Source organism: Nyctereutes procyonoides, unplaced genomic scaffold (assembly GCF_905146905.1).
Source record: "Nyctereutes procyonoides isolate TBG_1078 unplaced genomic scaffold, NYPRO_anot_genome, whole genome shotgun sequence".
Lineage (NCBI taxonomy): Eukaryota > Metazoa > Chordata > Mammalia > Carnivora > Canidae > Nyctereutes > Nyctereutes procyonoides.
This window is the reverse complement of record NW_026575051.1, coordinates 68011809-68032932: the sequence shown is the minus strand read 5'-3', so window position 1 is coordinate 68032932 and position 21124 is coordinate 68011809. Positions and strand designations below refer to the sequence as shown.

Below are 21124 nucleotides of genomic sequence, written 5' to 3'. Positions count from 1 at the left end.
CGCGCCCGGCGCGGGCCCAGCCTCCCCGCCCCCCCCCCCCGCGGCCTCCTCCCTCGCTGCGAGCCCGGGGGGCGGGGGAGAAAACACCTTCTCGGCCCCCGCCGGGGTGTCCCGCTCGGGTGCCCGCCCCGCTCGCTCCCTTTCCCGCCGTGTCCCCTCCCCCCGCCCCCCCCCCCGCGCACACACGCGCGCGCGCGCGCACCCGCGCACCCCCCCGCCTCCCCTCCCCCAGTGGTTGCGTCCGTGACATCATCATCATGGCAACAAGAGCTGCAGCCTGGGACCGAGGAGCCCGTGTGATTCCCGGCGGCGGCGGCAGCGGCGGCAGCAGCAGCACCGACGGAAGCGCCAGGGCGTCTCTGCTGTCGCCCGTCGCCGGGTGCTCGTGAGGAGGCGGCGGCAGCAGTGCCAGCAGCGAGCGCCCCGCCCGCCGCCCGCCGCCCGCCGCCCGCTCGCGGCGTCTGTGTGTGAGGGGAGGGGGCCGAGCCGAAGCGGGGAGGGGGCGCCGCCGCCGTGGGGCCGTCGCTGCGGAGGAAGCCGCCGCCGCCGCCGCCGCCGCTGCCGCTGCTGCCGCCGCCAGATCGCCCGTGAGGAGGAGGAGGAGGAGGAGGAGGCGGAGGAGGCGGCGGCGGCGGCGGCGAACATGTTTTCAGTGAGGATAGTGACCGCCGACTACTACATGGCCAGCCCGCTGCGGGGCCTGGACACCTGCCAGTGCCCCCTCACCCAGGCCCCTGTCAAGAAGGTGCCGGTGGTGCGAGTCTTCGGAGCGACCCCGGCAGGTAAGCGGGCGCGGGGCGCGGGCGGGAGCCGGCGGGGCGCCCGGGCTGCCCTCCCCTCGCCGCCGCGCACACGCGCGCTCGCCGCCGCCGCCTCCCCTCCCTCCCTCTCCCTCCCTCCCTCCGCGCCTCTCCGCGGGTGCGTGACAAGAGGCGCCGCGACGTGGGTCCGCGCGGGCGCCGCGCCCCCTCCTCCCGGGCGCCGGGTGTTGGCAGCGCGCGCGGCGGCCGCGAGCCGGATCCGCACCCCGGGCCGCGGGGGAGGGCGGGGGGGCAGGTGGCCGCGCCGTGTCCTGCGGGACGCGCTGAGGTCGCCCGCCGGTGGGACTGCGGCCGCCGCCCCGTGCCTCCCCCGTCGGGAAGGGGCCCTGCGGGGCCCGAGGAAGTGTCAGCGCCCCCCGCGCGGCCTCCCGCCGCCGCCCGCCTCTGCCCCTTCCGGAGCGCGGCGCCCGAGGAATCCCGCCCCCTGAGGGGAGCGTGGGGCTCCGCGGCGAGCGCGGGTCGGGGGACGACTCCTCGCAGTCCCGCGCCTCCGGGGCCCCGCGCGGCGGCCGCTCGAGGGAAGGGGCGCGTCGTCGCTCGCCCGGCGGCGGCACCTCGCGCCCGGGGGCGCGAACGCCTGAGGAGCCGCGGGCCCTCTCGGCCGCACCGACGTCGGAGACGTGCCCCCCACGCCGAGCCGCGGGGCCGCGTTTAAAGACACGTCATCCTTCCCACAAAAACCGCTCTGCTGCCCGAGCGGGGTCGGGGCGGCGCGGCGCGGCGGGGCGGGGGGGGGGGGCAGCAGTGACGGAAGCCCTGGGGACTTGGGGTCACGCAGCTAAGGGCGGGGGCCAGATGGGCAGGGCCTCGCGTCGCCGTGGTTGTGTGCGCGCTGTGAGCCGCCTGCAGCTCGCGGAGGGCCGCGCTCCCCCCCCGCTGCGGGCTGCCCTGCGCCTGCGGGGTCTGGGGCAGCGTTTCCCACTTGATGCTCCTCGCCCGGGTCGCGCTGGGTCTTCCTACTCCCGTTTCTGCGGGGCCACGCGAGATAACGGCTCTACCCAACGCAGGCGCGCGTTGTCGTTGTTGTTGTGGTTTCAAGCGGTTCCCTTTTTAACGTGAATTCTCTTTGTTGCGAATTTCAGTGTTGTGCGATTTTGATGCAGGATCCCCCTCCCAGAGTGCTGAGATGATGGTTTTGGTGATAGGGACCTGGGAAGAGGAGAAATGTGAATGCTGTTGATTTGGGGAAAGGAGAAACACCTGAAACTTTGGAGGCTGGAAAATAGAGGCAGTAAAGTTCTGAGAGATTTTTTTTCCCCCTCCCCTTTCCAGATATACTGGGGACTGTCTTTGTTTCCAGTTGCAGTTTCAGTGTCACACACCGGTTGTTCTCACTTCCAGTACAGAGAAAGAATTAGAAGGTCGATAGAGCTCTGTTCAGCCAGATTTCGGGATTCTAAAGTGACGTGCTAATAGGATATGCTGTGGCATCTCTGTGTATTAATGTTTGTATGGTTTGGATTACTTTTCTACGCACAGATGTGTTCCCCCCTCCCCCCCAAGCAAGTCATTACATATGTATCCCTGAAGGATTTTCAGGCTTATAGAAAAGTTTTGTTTGTGGAATAGGTGAATTTCACTGTGAGCTAGCAGTAAGCCTATAAACGTAACAAAACATTCTTTAAAAAAGATGATGGAGGTACTTTTGTGTTTTTCAGTATAAAAGAACACGGGTATTCTATGATAAATATTTTCTTCCCTCCTGGATATCTTACAGTAGATTACCAGCTTACCCCTTCTGCCTTAAAAAAAACAAAAAACAAAAGCTTAAAGGATATATTTTGAAACGTATAGTGTAAATGAATGTGGAAGTAAGACATTTTTGTACATTAAAGGATATACAACGATACAAAGAAACTGAAACTTGAAGTTGTTAAGAAGTATCAAGTTGAGTTTACCATAAATAGAGTTCACAGTTTCACATACAGAGACTTGTGTTTCTTCAACAGGTGAAAAAATTTGAAGTCACTGGCATACATTTGGGAGTATATAGCTTTCAGAAAGCCAGCCAGCATTTTTAACATGTTAGAAACTCCCAGGAAAGTTAGTATTAATTAAATGTAAACAAAATTGTACAATTATCTGCTTCTGAATTCTCTCCCCAAAGAAAACTAGTCCAGCTCACCCATTAAAATAAATTTGAAAATAATTAATATAAAATATAGGTCAATCTGACTTAGTAAAAATCTGAGTGATAGAATTTTTAATGAACAGTTTTATTGTTTGAAAGCACAGCTATGTTTATATATTTACCAATTAGTAAAGTAAATTCGTGAAAAATAGTAACATGATAAATCTGTTACATAAAGTACCATAATTTAAAGCCTTTCATATATATAATAATTTTGGAAGTCCTTAATTCTTTATCTTGGTTTAAAGAAAAGGTATTTTTAAACTGAGTTTGCTTTGTAAATGAGTCCTGAAAAATAGCAGCAGAAGAAATTGTTTCTCAAAGAGGGTGTTTCATATTGATATTATAAATTCTGAACTGATCGGTTTCTTACATTTTTACTAGTTCAGTTTTTCTATTCATAAAAGGTATTTTTCTGCTTTAGAAAACAGTCCAGTTGACTTCTGATTGTCCTGTGTTTTGAGGGCATATCTTGAATAACATATAAGAAATTGTCTTAGATTTAAAAGCTCTCATATCTTGAGTTGGTGAAATTTGAAAAGGTATTTTAAAAAGTGGCATATTCAGATTTGAACGGTAAATCCTGACTGATTTAATCCCTTGCTGATTGAGGATAATGTTATTCCTGAGAGAATCACTTAAATTTTCTTTGTGAGTAATGGAATTACTTTTTAAAAAACCTCTTTTGCGTTTTCTTCACTCATTTAAAAATGTCTTGAATGCTGTTTTGCTATAACAACGTATTGAGTAGTGTAACGTTTCAGTAACCTGTTTTAATGGAGAGAAACAAGGTTATAGATGACTAACGCACAGGGCAGTGTTTTTTCACTTAGATTTGAATACAGGTGTTAACTGCTCTGGGAATTCACTTCAAATAAAATCCTAAGGCTTCATTGTGAAGATCCGACTCAGGTGGATCTGGAAAGCTGTCGGGTTTCCACATCCCAACCCTTGCTTATTGGTTGCTTGATGTAACTCACTTCACGTGGAGTTTAGAAAGCTCTCAGTTTTCTCAGCACCAGGTTAAACAGAATTATCCTCTCAGAAAGCCTCCCTGCTGAGATGCAGAGTGGGAGTAAATAGAAGAGTGTGAGTGAGATGTTCACACAGCAAGTAATTAAACAAAGTAGGCCAAACAGACTATAGAGGGAGCTGCTTGTCTTTAAGATTACTGTAAGGAACTCTTGCCACTACCCCCTCTAGTCTTCCTCCAGGTAGTGAAAATTTTAGTAGATTGTTCTAGATGCTAATTGTTAAACATGAAATTGAATTTTTCAACATAAGAAATTGGTCATTCTCCAGTGCTGTATAAATTTATGTAGTTGGTTAATAACTTCATTTTTTTTTTTTGTAAATTGGATTAAGTTTGAAATGAATACAGTTTTGAAAACTATGGCATTTACCAGCAACTCAGATTACAAGTATTTTCTTGTTTGTTCATAGCCCTTTTTTTCTTTTTTTAAGCCATTTAAAAATATTTTAAGATCTCATAAGACCTATTTGATATAATTACCAGAAAGGTTTTTCAGGAGCACTACAGAGATTTAGTGATTTACCACAAACAAAATTAGTCACTTTTTTTAGTAGGCATTTGAAGCCCCGAGTAGCAAATTCTGTTAGCTCTCTGTATTATATTTGGTTTAAAATCACAATTAGTAAATCAGAGCATGAAGCAGGGCCCTCTTAAATCTGTCCATAGTAGAATTCAGTGAACACTTAATGAGAACCTACTGTGTAAGTTGAGCTATTTTTGGTGTCATTATGAACAACTTTTGCCCTCCAGACCCTTAACAGTAGAGGTGACACAGACGTAAGTCAAGCATAGTTTGATGGGAGTATGACAGAAATGTGTATAAGAAAGCAAGGGCTCAAAGGAGGACATATCAGTGACCAACTAGCAGGCAAAAAGGGGAGTCAGGGAAGGCTTCATGAAGGAAGTATGGATTAAGTCATTTTAAAGGAATTTCAAAAGAATTTCAAAATTCTGATGGAGGAACAGATACAAGGTAATTCACAAACGAAAACTGCTCTTGGCAGGGCAGCTTGGCAATGCATATTATAATTCTCGAAATGTTTTTTGACCCAATACTAGTTTTAGATATTTTAATCTATGAATGTAAATCTTTTGGCAAAATCTGATTATCTTTTGAATCCATCTACTTCTTTTCATTATCCATCACCACCTTAGTCTAAACTACTAGCATTTTTGGATGCACTTACAATAGCCTCCTAATCTTGGCCTACCCCAGTCCACTCTCTTCCCTTCTAATCTGTTTTCTACACTGTAATCAGAGGGATCTTTTCAAAATGCAAACCTGATTATATCACCCTACTACTTGATATGCTTCAGTAGCTTTCCATTGCATTTAGGATAAGGACAAAACTACATGTCTTATGTGGTGGCGTCTACATGTCTTACAAGGTCTTGCATAGTCTGGCCCCTACCTTTCTATCTAGTCATGGCTTGAGCCATGTTCTTCTTGCCTTGCTCTTGGTGTTCCAGCCATATTGGCCTTATTTCAGTCCCTTTTCTTGCCATGCTCCCTTCCACAATGAGGCCTTTGTACATGCTGTTCCCTCTGCCTAGAATGTTTTTCCTTTTCCTTCACCTAAACTCTGATTTATCTTTCCTCAGGGAAGCCTTCCCTATCATAGACTCTCAAAACTCCATAAAACTCTCCTTCATAACACTTGGCTGTAATTGTAATTTTATATTTTTTCCCAATAACCTCCATAAATGCTGGTAATGTGTTCATTTTTGCTCACCATTATACAATCGATACTACCACAGTGCTTGAAACTCAAGCATTTTTGTAGGAATCAATAGATAATAGTCATCAACAGGGCACAACCTCAAATATTCAACAGCTGGGAAATGGTTACATCAATTGGGCATATTCATACCGTAGAATTTATTAAAATAAAATTTTAGAAGAATATAAAAATATGGGACAATGCTCAGTATATTATGTGAAAAAAATCAGTTTGTGAAATAGTCATGTATCAAAATGCAGAAAAATATACAAAAATATAAAGGTTGGTTATCTCTAAGATGTGTGTTTTGAAATTTTTAGATTTTCTTATGGAGAGAATGTATTGATTTTATAATTTGGGAAAAAGCTATGTACAAAATTAAGGGAAAACTGGCTTTCTAGGTACGGTTCAGAAATACAGCAAAAGAAACTTGAAGTTCATACTGGGCTCCGAAATAAGTATCCACCCAAATGCGTGATTGTGTGATGATAGTATTGAACTTGATTATATAAATTCAACTTAGGAACTACAGAATGATTCTTACATTAAAGCAAGCCAGTAATTTCTGGCTTCTTAAAAAAATTATACTCATTTATATGTAAACTGATTTTAATTTTAAAATGTTTTGAAAAGTAGTGTGGTTTTGGCTCATAGCAACAATGAAACAGAGTGGAGCTAGAAACTGACTTAAACTAGATAAGAATTTACTATATGAAAATGGATGCTACCTGTACCTCTTAGTATGGAAAGAAAAATAAACAGTGTTGAGATAACCAGTTAATTATCTGGAAAAATAAAAAGTTGACTTCCAGGTGAATCAGAAGGTTTAAATTTGAGAACAAAACAACATAGGATAATTATTTTTAGTATAATCTAGGAATGGCAAAGAGCTTTCAAGGTATACAGTAACTGGAGCCAGGTTAGAGATCTTCACAATATAAAAAATTCAGTATAGAGAAAGAAAATTATAAAGTGAAAAGACACAGACTAGTAAAACTTGTATACTTTTCATGAAGGACTAATGTCCTCCTAATATACAAAGAGCTCCTAGAAAATAATCTAGTAGAAAAAATGAGCAAAATTCATATGAAAAGGGGTATAATTTTATTCATAAAGGAGATACAAATTCAATCTACAACATACTATTTACCACTTATCAAATTAGGAAAGATTGATTACATAGTAAGAGTTGGAGAGAAGGAAAGGAAGGGGAAATGGGCATTCTCATATTGCTGGTGGGAATATAAAATGTTCTTTTTCTATGGAAAAGCAATTTGGAAATCATTTTCAAAATTAAAGATACACATATATTTTGATCTGGCAATTTCATTCAAGGATTTTATCTTTAAATATTTTATGTACGTGTTAACCTGTAATTTGTGGCAGCATTGTTTGTCATTGCAAAAAACTGGAAACAACCTAAACATAAATCCGTTAAGGGAGTGGTTAAGTAAATAATGGTATATCTATTCAGTGGAATACTCGGTAACTCTTAAAGTAACGAAGCAACACTATGTGCACTCCTGTTGTGCCATGTATAAGATATATTAAAGAGGGGGAAAAATGTGTAAGAGATATAGTATGCTGCCATTCATGTGTTTTATATATATATATATATATATATATATATAAAATATATATGTACGTGTGTGTGTGTATAAATATCAAAGGATATATGACAGTTTGGTGACAGTGGTTGCCTTCAGTGAGGGGAACTGGTGGCCTAGAGGACAAAGGTGGGAGACTGAATCTTTTTTTTTTTTTTTTTTTTTTTAGTATATTGTTTGGTAATTTTGAAATATTTTTTACTATGTGCATGTGATACCTATTCAAAGTTTTAAGTTGTGTTTGAAGGAATTGGTAAAGAAGAACAAAAAAACACACACACAAACTAATAGTCGTGAACAATTATCAAATGATTACTCCAGTACTGTTTAATTTTAGATTTTGCTAGAGGTCGGATTCACAGCTTCCCATTGATGTTATGTGGCTCACTGGAGGGTGGCCCTGGAGTGGAGGCTAAAGGAAGGCTGTGGGTTCCTTTAAGCAGATAACATGATGAACAATAACTTATAGTTACTGCTCCTTTTGATATCTTCAGTCCATTAAAGGAGGTGCTTTATTACTTGGAATCTACTTCAGTTAGCCACAGAGTATGCAGCTGCCTCTTGTGGAGAATGGACCATGGATCTACTACTGGAGTTTATATTCCGAGTGCCTGAGGAATATGTCACCCAGTGCAGAGTGTAGCCCACTAATATTGAGAGCACAGGGTGGCAGGGATGTTGGCTGCCCTGGGGAGCACAGTTCTAGGCCTGAATTTCTGTATTTGCTGTATTGGATCTCCTAGGCATGTGCATCTGATGTGTCATTTAGCTTGCTGCAAGGTGGTTGCCTAATGGTGCATGTATATTTCCACAAAAATAAACATCATTATTATTTTGAAATATTATTCCTTATGTGAAAAGGGTTGGATTTGAAATTCATTCATACTATTAAAAATCTCACTTAAATTTTAATTTTCTTCTATAGTTATATAAGGAAAATGATAATTTAAAAAAATTTTTTTTTTTTTACCAAGTACCATGTTGATGCTTCTAAATGTCCTTTTGTTGGTCTGTGTGCTGAACAAATATTATCTACAATATGGAAAAAGTTGGGAAACACTGTTCTGGTCAAATCCTCTCATTTTATGTAAAGAGAACTGAAATCTAGATAAGAAAGTGCAAGGATTTGTCCTGTGTCCTATAGTTGGTTGTGTGGGCTAGGTATGAAAACTAAGGATCTATGACTCTTAGCTCTCTCTGCTTCACACTGGCCCCCCAAACCTGAGGAAGGATTGGAAGAAGACATTGATGATAATTTAAAGGTGAATGTACTGAATCTTAGAGGAATGGTTAGAAGACCTGCACGTACACAGTTTAGAAATCTTTAAGGTCATACTCTGTCCAGTAGTGCTTAGAGTCTTCTTGTAGGATAGGCTGTAGCAGGATTTGTTTTGTGATGACCGTAGTTCTTTCCTTAAAACAAAGGCTAGAGTGTATAGCAAGAGGAATTTAGGGCAGATAAAAAACAAAAATTGATACTAGGATTGAACGTATATAGTTTTCCAAAGAGAAAGGGAATGTGCCAGGAGATCTTTCAAGTTCCTCTAGTGCTATAATTTTCTCTTGTCTTGTTTTTGATTGGATGAGAATTTGTTCAATAAAAAAAGTGAAAATCGATTCAGGTTTAAGGAGGTTGGGGTTAAACAGATTTCAAAGGATATTGTCATTAGCCCTAGACATTTCAAAGAAATACTTAGCAACTTATTAAGATGTGGGATATAGTATGTTGTATATTACTTTGGTACCTGGCTGTCATTTTAACACCACAGTGATACTAAATAAGAAAGGAAATAATGGGAGGTAAGGTAAACTTTGGGTAAATTGTGTTAACTTCTAGGTTCCAGGTAAGATACAGATAGAGCAGGATAGGTGTCTTAGGCAATTAAACTCCACTGTTTAAACATAAAGGAGATATATTTTTGAGAATAAAACAAATCATAAGTAAAAATAAAACCCTCTTAATAAGTCTGTTTAATCTTTTGGTGTGTGGGTGGTTTTTTTTGTTTGTTTGTTTTTTGTTTTTTTTGTCATTTAAGTTTTTCAGATGACCTGTGTTTCTTCCAGTTCTCTGTAGCTTTTTAAATATTTTTTTTCAATGAAAATTATTTTGTTGCTTAATGAGTATTGGCAAACTGGACTGTTTTCTGCAGCAGAAATTGAATGTATGCCTAGCAAAGAAATTCTGTGAAAAAAAAGGGTGGTAATTGTTGTTGTAAATGTTAGGGTTTTTTTGGTCCAATTCTATTTTCTTTTAGGACCATAGTTGTGGGAAATACTAAGAAATTGAGGTCCATTTCCTTGGGGGTAGTTATTTAATTTTCTTTGGGTTGAGAGAGCATTTACTATATAAACGACTCCAACAATAAAAGAGAGCGTGTTACCTCAAAAATGCTTGTGTAATAAGTAACAATATACCGAGAGTTTTCTATTTTTCTTCCATTTATTACAATTACCAAGGAAATATAACAATAATTAAAAGAAATATCTTATTTTGCATATATATTTACACTTCAAAGTAATTTATATATTAAATTAGGTTTTGTTTGAGATGGTGAAACAAAAGGTTTTGTAAGTAAGAATACATGTTGATATGTGAAAAAATGTGAAGTTAAAACATGTTGGCATACTCTTAGTTTCTCAGAACAAGAAAATGACTAATCTAAATTTCATTTCAGAATAAAAACCAAGACAAGCCACATAAAAGCAACCTAAAAATTAAACAGTCATCATATTATTTGTTTTAAAACTATGGAATAATATATCTGAGGAAGATTTCTCTCAAAATTGTTTTTCTCAATTTCAAGTAAGTAATTTATTTTGGTTAATATATTGGGGATGAGGGGGGTTGGGGGTAAGCCTTGGCATTGAAGTTGATAAATCCTACTCATCCTTAAAGTAACAACTCAAATATTAACCTCTTTAAAGCCTTTTGTGACTCCTTTGCCCATTCCCAAAAGGTTATCTCTTTGGCTTCTCACAGTCTTAGCCCCCTTTCACATTGCTGATAAAGGACTTAACTACACTTAGTGTTGTGTTTGCCTGTAGGGATAGTCACATGGCACTGCCCTTTTTGCTTCCCTGCCCCTGCTCCATACCCTCCTACACTGTCTTTTGCTGAGAGACTCTGGTCAAGTTACTTTACTTCTTTGAGCCTTAATTTCCTCCTCTGTAAAATGAGTTTTGTTTTGTTTTTTAAAAGATTTTATTTATTTGAGAGAGAGAGTGAGCATGAGCAGGGGACGAGGCAGACTCCCACTTAGAAGGGCGGGGCTCCATCCCAGGCCCCAGGATCAAGACCTGAGCTGAAGGCAGACGCTTAACTGGCTGAGCCACCCAGATGTTCCTAAAATGAGTTTTTTTTTTTTAAGATTATATTTATTTATTAATGAGAGACACACAGAGAGAGAGGCAGAAACACAGGCAGAGGGAGAAGCAGGCTCCATGCAGGGAACCTGACAATGGGACTCGATCCCGGGTCTCCAGGATCACGCCCTGGGCTGAAGGCGGCGTTAAACCCCTGAGCCACCGGGCTGCCCCCTAAAATGAGTTTTAATAAGTTTTACCTCATTGGATTATTATGATTAAACAATAATCAGCAAATGTGTGGCATGATATCAATATGTGTTACTTTCTTTACCCTTCTAACTCCAGAATCTGCCACATTATTTCACATATACTAAGCACTCTTTAAAATAATTGAATTGAAATGAAAAATGGAATTTTTGTAACATTTATTAATTATTCACAATAGAGCAAACGAAAATACCTGCACATTGTTGTATAAAGGTTTTTGTAGTTGGTCACTACCTCATATGTTTCAGGCTAGGTAATTACCTGTTTAAGGGGCAATGTTAAGCCATTGATCCAAGGAGTAACTAAAATTTTCCAATGCTGCATATTAGGTTATGTTTATTTCTTTAGAAAGAGCCTTGTTTTCCAAAGCCTTCAGCAGTGCCGCCTTTATTAAAGATGGTGGTAGAAAGAATTGAAAGTATGTGTGCCAGAGGTCACAAAAGTGACCATAGGATTTATTGCTCTCTTGTTTTTGCCTCTTGTGACTTCATAAAACACAAAAATTGAAGCTTTTGGTTTTTAAACCTATTTAGGATTGTGGAATGTGGGCCAGGTGAATTCATTATTGCCTGGAGTTTCAATTTCTTCATATTTTCCCTATATGTATGTTTCGTTTTGGTTTTTAACAACATTGTCTTTTAACTTTTTTCATGAAGTCATTAAAGATTTTCAAATTAATTTTGATGAATCACACCTTTGTTGATGATGCTTAATGATTTTAAAATAGAAACCAGGTCAGTCAAAAGACATTACTTTTAAATCATTCTATTAACAGATTATAGGCCATTTATTGACCCTTTACTATGTGCCCAGTTCTAAGTATTTTAATTTTTACAGCTCTATAAAATGGGTACTGTTACCCCCATTTTACAGTTGAGGAAATGAGGCTTGGAGAGGTTAATTAACTTTAGGCAAAAGTTATCCAGCATATATTTACCTCATAGCATGTGAGGTTTAAAATGAGGGAATGTGTATTAACCTAAACAGAAGAAGTAGGAAAGCAAAATCTGAGATGTATGTGACCTAACACTTTGGAATTTGATAATGGCTGTTACTGAGACATGACCGTGACCATGAATATATACTTACTTTTTTTTGTGTGTATGATAGTATACCCTGCTACTCTGTACTGACCCTTTTTTTTCCTGAGCAATATTAATGTCTCCTCTCAAATTCATGTTCCCATTTGGACTGGATTGTTTTGTTTTATGTATATGTGTTCCTAAGGTGATAGTGGGACTTGACTCTAATATCAGTCGGATACAAAATATCTCTATTAAGTTTAGTTTGGTTAAACAAGTAGCATATATTCTCATTGTGAAATTTAACAAACAGGTAAAACATAAATTTTCCTTTATCACCACCAATCCTATTCCCCTATCCACTCATATCGGTTTTTGCATGACAAACCTCCCCAAAACATAGTGGTTAAAATAAGCTATTTGTTAGCGTCTGATTCTGGGATGGGCTCAAGTAAGCAGTTTTGCCCCTGCTGCTGGCTGGGCTGCTTACGTGGTGCTTATGTGGAAGCTGGTTGGTCTAGGATGGCTTCATTCATATGTCTGGGTATTGGTGCGAGCTTTGGCCATGTGTCTCCCGCTGGCTAGCCTTCAGCTGGAGGCAGCAGTAGGGTTTACAGAAGCAGCAAGTGAAGGCAAGCCCCATATATTTTATCTTGTCCCATGGGCCAAAGCATATCACATGGCCAAGCCCAGAGCAGTGTGGAAGAGGTTTCCTAAGAGTATGTGACTCATTATTGTAATAATCTATACCACTGTTGCCAGCTGACTCATGTTCAGGAAACATTTGTCACTGTGTCAGTGCTTTACCCTTGAAAAAGATAGTGTTTAAAAATTTATTCAATAATTCAGATAAATTTAGCTAATTCCTTTTTCTTGTTTTATTCCATTCTCATCGTTGCTCAGCATTATTCCTGGTCCCATTTAATCAACAAATATATACTGAGCACTCACTAAGTGCACAATAAGGTATCAGGTGGGCAGCAGATGGAGCAAGATTACTATGTTCATCATCCAAGTTTCTTAAACTTCCCTACCTATCTGCTCTGTTATATGAATAGAATTCTATAAAAGCAGGCAATTAGAGCAGTTTTCTGAAAATGACCAACAGCCCACACAAGACAAAATATCTTGCGTACTATATTTTGAAATGTCTTACAAGAATATCTTCAAGAGAAGGAAAAGTGTAACACAGAGGTTGTTTTGATCTGTACTCCCACCAGCAATATGAGACTTTTTCCATCTCTTCACCAAGATTATGTTCTCAAATGTTTTGATCTTTGCCAATCTAATAGATAAAAACATGGATCGCTGTGTAGTTTTAATTTGCATTTATTTATTACAAGTGAAATATAGTGTCTTTCCATATGCTTGAGAGCCATTTGTACTTCCTTTTCAGTGTACTACATGTTTATCTTTTATCCACTTTTTTGGGTCTTGGTCTTTTGTTTATTGATTCCAAGGAGCTCTTCATGTAATGGGAAAATTGGTCTCTATGCATTGACTTTGAATATTTTTCCCAGTTTGTTTATTGTTATGGTAAATACATTTTATTTAAATATTTTTTCTCATTTTATAAAGAACTTTTATATCTCAAATGAGACTTTAGATCACATTTAGTTGAGGTTTTAAATATTGGGTATGAGAGTGGAAGAAAAAGATACTATCACTTATTTAGAGAACTTTTAAAGTGCTGTGACTTAAAATGAATAGTTTCAGAAGGATCTTATCTTTTGTTTACTTTTTTCTTTTCAAGTTGTGTTCTATCCTGAGACGACCACCCCTCTTGGGGCTATTTTAAGATGAATAAATAGGCCGTGTAGCATAGGTGGAAAAAACTTTGTATTATTAGGATAACTGGTGAATCCTGTCGCTCTGAGTCTTGTCTAGTTTAGTTTGTGTGTGTGTGTGTGCGCGTGCACGCGCACGCACGTGTGCGCAATATATACAACACATACGTATATGGTAGTAGTGGTTCATGCAGTGCTCTAACTCATATATAACTCTTCACACCTATTCAGCCAAGAGGTCAGCTGGAAGCTGGTTGGTCTAGGATGGCTTCATTTACCTAATCAACCAGATAGCTATATTAGGGTGCCTAGGTTAGGCTAGCCTTTACCCAGTGGGCCAAACAGAGGAAAAACAACATACTCTGACCTTTTTTGAGAAGGCAGTAATGCTGCCCACAATCCAAACAATGTCCTACATTTTTGGTAAGGTGGTAGGGAGCTAGGAAGAAGGTAGCAAAAGCATCTGTGACCTCCTGTGCGGCATCTAACATTGTGAAATACTTTGATTTCCCACCCCACCCTTTCTGTATAAAAGGGGATTAGAAAACCACAAAGCTGTAGAGATGAGTGTGTTTTGAGTCTTTTAATGTAGTTTTCATAAGTTTTTAAAGTTGGCAAGCCCTTCATACATAATTTTGCCCAGCAGCATCCAAAAACAAACAGAAATCCTTAAGTGATCTCTAGTGGGGAATGGTAGAATACCAGTTTTTGTCATGCTTTAGTTTTAATTTTTCAAAGTTGTTGAAGTGTTCTTTAGGGTCTGTTATCTCATCAATATCTTTATAAATGTTTCATTGATAATTAAAAAGTTTTCCAGATGGTAACAGTAATTAAATGATAGTGAGCATTTCATAATGTATATAATTGTCCAATCACTGTTGTGTACCTGAAACTAGTATAATATTGTATGTCAACTATACAGTAAAAAAAATTTTTTTTTCATTTATTTGATAAATTGTGGACATACAATTTCCTTGACTAAAAGAATAACATTTCTGAGGTTGTAATACATCTTACAATGTATACATTTAATACAGTAATTTTCCCTTCTGAAAAGCTGATGTTAAACTTATGGGATGTTTTGTAATATATCACTTCCTAAAGAAAATTTGACATTTCATAATTTGCTTTTATCCTCTGTGCACTTATTTTTTTATGTAATATGTCATGGAATGAAATTGCTTCCCACTTTATTTTGTTCTTCATTTTTACCTTGCATCTTTCATTGTTTTAACTTTGTATATTTTGATGTTGAGTTATTTGGCACATAAAACTTCATAACAGATCTCTTATGGCTGTGCTTTTCAAACTATTTGTGGTGAAGAATCTGGCTTTTTCCTGATACTTTTAATAAAATACATTATAAGTGAATTGCTAGAAAAATGAAACAAAGAAAAACCAATAAGCAAAATACAAGCTTCCTTTATTATTATTATTATTGTATTAAACAGATATACAATTCCTCTGCCAAATTGCTGTAAGAGTATTCTAAATGCTTGCTTCCAAATTTTATACTTACCCTGTTCTAGACCTGTAACAGCTAGCTAGGTGTTGGACTATATTTGAGTAGCTCTATAAACATCTTTATTTCAATTTAAAGAGACCCTTTAATTCTTTTTCTCTTGAATCTTACTTCTTGTCCCACATAAAAGTAGTTATTCCTGTTTCCTCTTAGTATTACCATTTCCATGATACTATCATTGCCTGTCACTATTTTTAACCTTTCTTTATGTCATTTCATTTTTTTAACCCCATCTGAGGCTCTTTCCAATAGAAAGGTTTTAGACAATAAAAATTCGTTATAATTGATATGCTTGATTTTTATTCCTATAATGTTATACTTTCTAATAATTTTGTTTTACTCTGCTGTTTGCAGTATAGATTTAAAAAAAACATAGATCAGAAATCATCTTAAAAGCATATATATAGAAATGTAGTTGTAATTTAAAAATTTAAGAACAAATAAAAATATTCTTTTATGAAATACAAGGAATTTAGCTTCCCAGGTTAATCTTTAAGACTAACTTATAAATTTTGAATATTTTAAATTGTGTATCTCCTCTTTCAAAAAAATTTAAGCTTCTGTATTAAATTTCAGTAGAACAATTTGGACTCTGCTCTACATATTAATTTGATATGGAGTACTACCACAAATCTGTTTATATCATACCTCTTATACCCATTCTTGAGTTCCAATTTAAATTTCCTTCTTTTGCCACAAAAATGTTTTCAGGTACTATTTTTTGGGAGATATTCATGTGGATTACTTTTTTATGAGTCCTTGAATATCTGAAAATGGCTTTTTGTTGCCTGCATGTGTTAATGACAGCATGGCTCAATATGAAAGTCCCAGACTTTCCCTTTACAATTCTCTGACCATTATTCTGGTCTCTTTTACTTTGAGACAAGAAGGTTCTTTTGATGTAGAGATGTTGGTGCTTTTTATTTTGGGATATTTCTTCTATTATACTATACCTTTGAATATTGCTTTCATTTGTTAAGGCTTTTTTTTTTTTTTAATTACCTGTTATTGGTGGATTGGTTCACATTTCTTTTTTATACCTGTTTTCCTTCTTATCTTTAACTTTGTCTTTTTGCATTCTTGGTGAACATTTTTATTTTCATCTTCTACATTACTGATAGGTTTTTGCAATATTGAGTCTTTTCTTTTTTATCACTAGTGTGGAATTTATTTTTGTTGTTTATTCCTTTCTTTTTTCTTACCTCTTAGAGTTCCATAGGTTTATATCTTACTCTGCATATGTCAATTATGTTTTTATTTGTTCCTGGTCTTTTTAATTAGTATCTTTCCTTATAAAAGATGCTTTATAGGAAATTAATTTTCTTGTCTCTTACTGAGACACACAGCAGATACTTTCTACATTTCTTCTTTTTCTTTTTTTTCATTTCTTCTTTTTCTTAATGTAAATTATCACAGATTCTTTTCATTGACAATTTAAGATGTTTTATCCATTCTGCTGAATGTTTGTATAGGTCCCATGCTTATCCATCTATGAACAAGAGGCTATTTATCCATTCTTGGTATTTGCCAGGAGGCAGAGTATAGAAAGTCTACTTAGTTGTCTTTGTTTTCCACTGCTAAGCTGATAGAATCACCCTTCCAGATACTTAGAATTAATAATTGTGCACAACCCACTTAGATGAAAGCATTCATCATGTATGCCTCTCCTGGGTTGAGGTTTAAGTTTTTCCCCTGTTCTTACTGCACATCCTTTCTGTCATGTGGAAGAAAACTTATTCCTGCATAATATGAGATGATGTTTCTGTTTTCATTTATTTTCTATTCTTTAATTTTTAAAAGATTTTAGTTATTTGACAGCACACGCACTGAGCCATCCAGGTGTCCCCATTTTTTGTTTTGTTTTTAACCAGAGCATTCATTATTTGAAAGTCTTCAGATTGTAAAGGCCCTTAGGACTTCGGTGATTTCATCAATGATGGAAACTAACGTAACATCCAGAATGGAGAGACCTCTGCTCCATGGGTTTAAGTTTTTAGGTGTAAAACATTCCCTGGGTGTGATAACTCTTAACCAAGTCTATTTTGTGGCTTAGGAAACTGTCCATAGGACTGGAGATAGTTGTTGCTATTTGGTATTCCTAAGCTAGGATAGTTATGGCACCAGTCCTCATGATCTCATCCTCTTGTACTTACCTGTTACCTGAGGAAGGCCAAAGGGAATATCCCCTGAATTGCTGTGAAGACTCCTGATGAAAAGAAACTACCTCACACTGCTTGCACATTGTTTCATGTTTTATATCCTATCAAGTATAACCAAGTGGCTTTTATGAGTTATGTGAGTCTGAATGTTTAGTTGGGCCTAATGTGTTATATTTGTATTTCATGATTTTTTTTTGGCTTGTTCTTAATATTTTGCTGAGTGAATCTGTGTTTATTGCTTATTCTTTGTAAGCATTTCAAATTATAAATATGTCATATAGATAATCTATGTATAATATAGATTAATATATGTAAAGAATATAACAATAGAATATATCAGTTTTAATACTTAGGGTAAGACATAGACTATTACAGATATCTTTGAAGTATTTGATTGCTTCCTCCTCTCCTATTTAATAATTTTGGTTAATCATTTCTTTGCTTTTCCTTACAGTTTTACCTCATGTGTATATATATCCCTAAACATTATATTGTTTAGTTTTATCTTTTTGGAACTTATGCTTGTTCTTCTGTGATTTTTTTTTTCCTCCCAACATTATGTTTTTTGGACATCATCCATGTGGAATTATATAGCTGTAGTTCATTCATTTTCACTGTTATATAGTATTCCATTGTATGAAATACCATAATTTTATTTTTTCATTCTCCTGTCTTTGGACATTTGAGTTGTTTCCTGTTCTTTATCCCCAATTACAAACAATGCTGTTATGAAAACTGTTGTGCATGTCTGTAAAAATTTATAAGTTTATACTAGGGGTAGAATTGCTGAGGGTAGAGTGTGCATACCTCTCCTTTACTAAGTAATGCCAAATTATTTTCTAAAGAGGTTCTACCAAACTGTATTCCCACCAGCAGAGTGTGAAAGTTCTGATGTTCTACATTGTCACCAACATTTAGAATTGTCAGACTTAAGTTCTAAATTACTTCTTACAGGTATAAATGATATCTCATTATGAGTTTGTATGTTTTCTCTCATAGTAAAGTTGAATTTCCCCATATGTTTATCATCTGCTTGTTTTAGCAAAGATTGAGAGAGATGTGTTGAATTCTCCTCTGTGGATTTGTCTGTTTCTGTTTTAGTTCTGTCAGTTTTTGCTTCATGTATTTTGAAGCTTTGTTAGGGCCTTATATATTTAGAATTATTATGTCTTCTTGGTGGTGAGGTGGCCTCTTTATCCCTGTAATATTCCTTATTCTGAAATCTTCCTTGTCTGTTGTTAGTATAGCCATTCCAGCTTTTTTTTGATTAATGTTAACAGGATATATCAAGATTTTATTTTTAAGATTTTATTTATTTATTCATGAGAGAGAGAGGCAGAGACACAGGCAGAGGGAGAAGCAGGCTCCCTGCAGGGAGCCCGATGTAGAACTCAATCCCAGGATCACAACCTGAGCCAAAGGCAGATGCTCAACCACTGAGCCACCTAGGTGCCCCAGAATACGTCAAGAATTTGAAGGACCTGAAATTTTACCTTCTTGCAAGCTAACGAGTTAATTTGTCAGAAATTTCATAGATCCTGGCAGTAGACATGAGATTCCTGGATCTCCATATTATTCACTATTAATAAGGAAGAACTGCAGATGGGAGATGGTTTCAGGTTAAAGTACTTAGAAGGAGGTTCAAAAACTACCACAACAGAGACCCATGGAGAATGGTCTCCCAAAATATCTTTTTTTGTTCTTTTCCTTTCAACTCATTTATGTTTTTATATGGATTTCCTTTGTAGAAAGCATATTGTTGGAGTTACTCATTTAGTCTAATAATCTTTATCTTTCATTGGTGTGTTAAGATTGTTTACATTTAATGCAATTGGTAATATTGGACTAAAAATGTATCACTGAGCTAGCTGTTTTCTATTGTCTCTGTTCTTTGATTCGTTTTTCCTCTTTTGGACTATTTGGATATTTTATATTTCCTTTTTCTCCAATATTTGCTTATTTATTTATACCTTTTGAAATTAATTTAATGGCAGCCCTTAATGGGGTAATTGAATTACCCTAGTAATTCAAACCCCTAATGGCAGTTTGAAATATACATTTGAAAATGCTAACCAAAGACTTCTATCACATAGAATTGTACATTGTTTCATATGTACTTATAAGGACTCCCACTTCTTCCTGATTATCTTTTGTGCTTTTGTTATACATTTTACTTTTATATATGCTATCAACATACAATATGTTGGTACTATTTTTACTTTAGGTATCTTTTAAGGGCAATTACAAATAAATGAAGTTTTGTATTTACTTTTTTTTTGTTTTTTGTTTTTGTTTTTTCTTTTTGTATTTACTTTCATTTATGTCACACTTAGTGGTATTGATTTCTTTGTGTGGATCCAAGTTTCTGTCTGGTATCATACTCCATCTGTGTGAAGAACTTCCTTTAACATTTATTTTATTGTAGGGCAAAACTGGTGCCCTGTCTCAGTTTTTGTTTTTCTGAAAAATTTTATCTTTCCTTTTTATGAAATATTTTTTTTTGCTGAGTATAGAATTGTAGATTGCCTTTTTTTTTTTCTTTTGAAAGATACCACTCTGTTGTCTGGCTCGTTGTAGTTTTGCTGTAATTCTTACCTTTGATTCTCTGTGTATAAAGTATCTTTTTTTTTTCCCCCTCTTTTTTCTTTGTCTTTGGATATGGTTTGCCTTTACCTTTTTTTTTTTTAAGATTTTATTATTTATTAGAGAATGAGATGGCAGAGGGAGAAGGAAAAACAGGCTCCCCACTGAGCAGGGAGCCTGATTGTGGGGCTTGATCTTAGGACTCTGGGATCATGACCTGAGCTGGAGGCAGAGGCACCCAGGCACCCCAGTTTGCCTTTGCTTTTGAACATGATGTCTTTTTGCCTTTTTTTTTTTTTTTTTTTTTTTTGTCTTTTTGCTTTTTTGGTGTTCTCTGAACTGTTTGGTTCTTTGGTATCTTTTATTTAATGAGGAAAACTCTCAGCCATTATCTCTTCATGTTATTTCTTTCGAATTGTCCTCTCTTCTCTATGTGATTTTAGTTAAATGGATGTTAGAATGTAAGATGCTGTCTCATAGCTTTTATATGATTCGTTAGAAGTTTTTTCTTATTTCCCCCCCCCAATCTTTTTATCTTTTTTTTCTGATATGAGATTATCTTTTAGGGAGATTTCTTGATGATAATCATTGTTGCTATTCCTGAAGTATTGCTATTTTTTTTTTAAGATTTTATTTATTTATTCATGAGAGACAGAGAGAGAGAGAGAGGCAGAGACACAGGCAGAGGGAGAAGCAGGCTTCATGTAGGGAGCCTGATGTGGGATTCGATCCCGGGTCTCCAGGATCTTGACCTGGACTGAAGGCGGCGTTAAACCACTGAGCCACCCGGGCTGCTCGAAGTATTGCTATTTTAGAAGGCGATGCTATCATATAAAGGCATGTGGCATGTCCTTAGATCTTTGATTACTAGTAAAATATGTTAATATATTTTGTACCAACTAAAAAGCAGTCTGATTAGATTTAAGGATGATGAGATATGGTCCAAGATTATGGCTACTGTTGTGAAGATAGAATATAATGTAATAATTTCAGTGACTTGGCAACTAAAGTACATTTTAATTTTATGTCTTATTTTTCTGTGTTAATCACTTGAAATTTACTGGTTTTCATTCTGAATTATACCTTCAGTTATTATAGTAGAATATATTTAATTTGGAATTAAAAATTAATACTACGTATTATCAAGTAGCTAGACCCAGATATG

General features: G+C 37.8%; 1 protein-coding gene across 1 annotated transcript in view; it reads left to right on the top strand.

The window, feature by feature from the left end:
- Positions 1–510: 510 nt before the first annotated feature.
- Positions 511–21124, top strand: part of REV3L (REV3 like, DNA directed polymerase zeta catalytic subunit) — a 178899-nt gene continuing 158285 nt past the window's right edge. The window contains 1 exon segment of the mRNA XM_055330511.1: positions 511–782. Coding sequence (XP_055186486.1) covers positions 644–782 — 139 coding nt within the window. The 5' untranslated portion in view covers positions 511–643.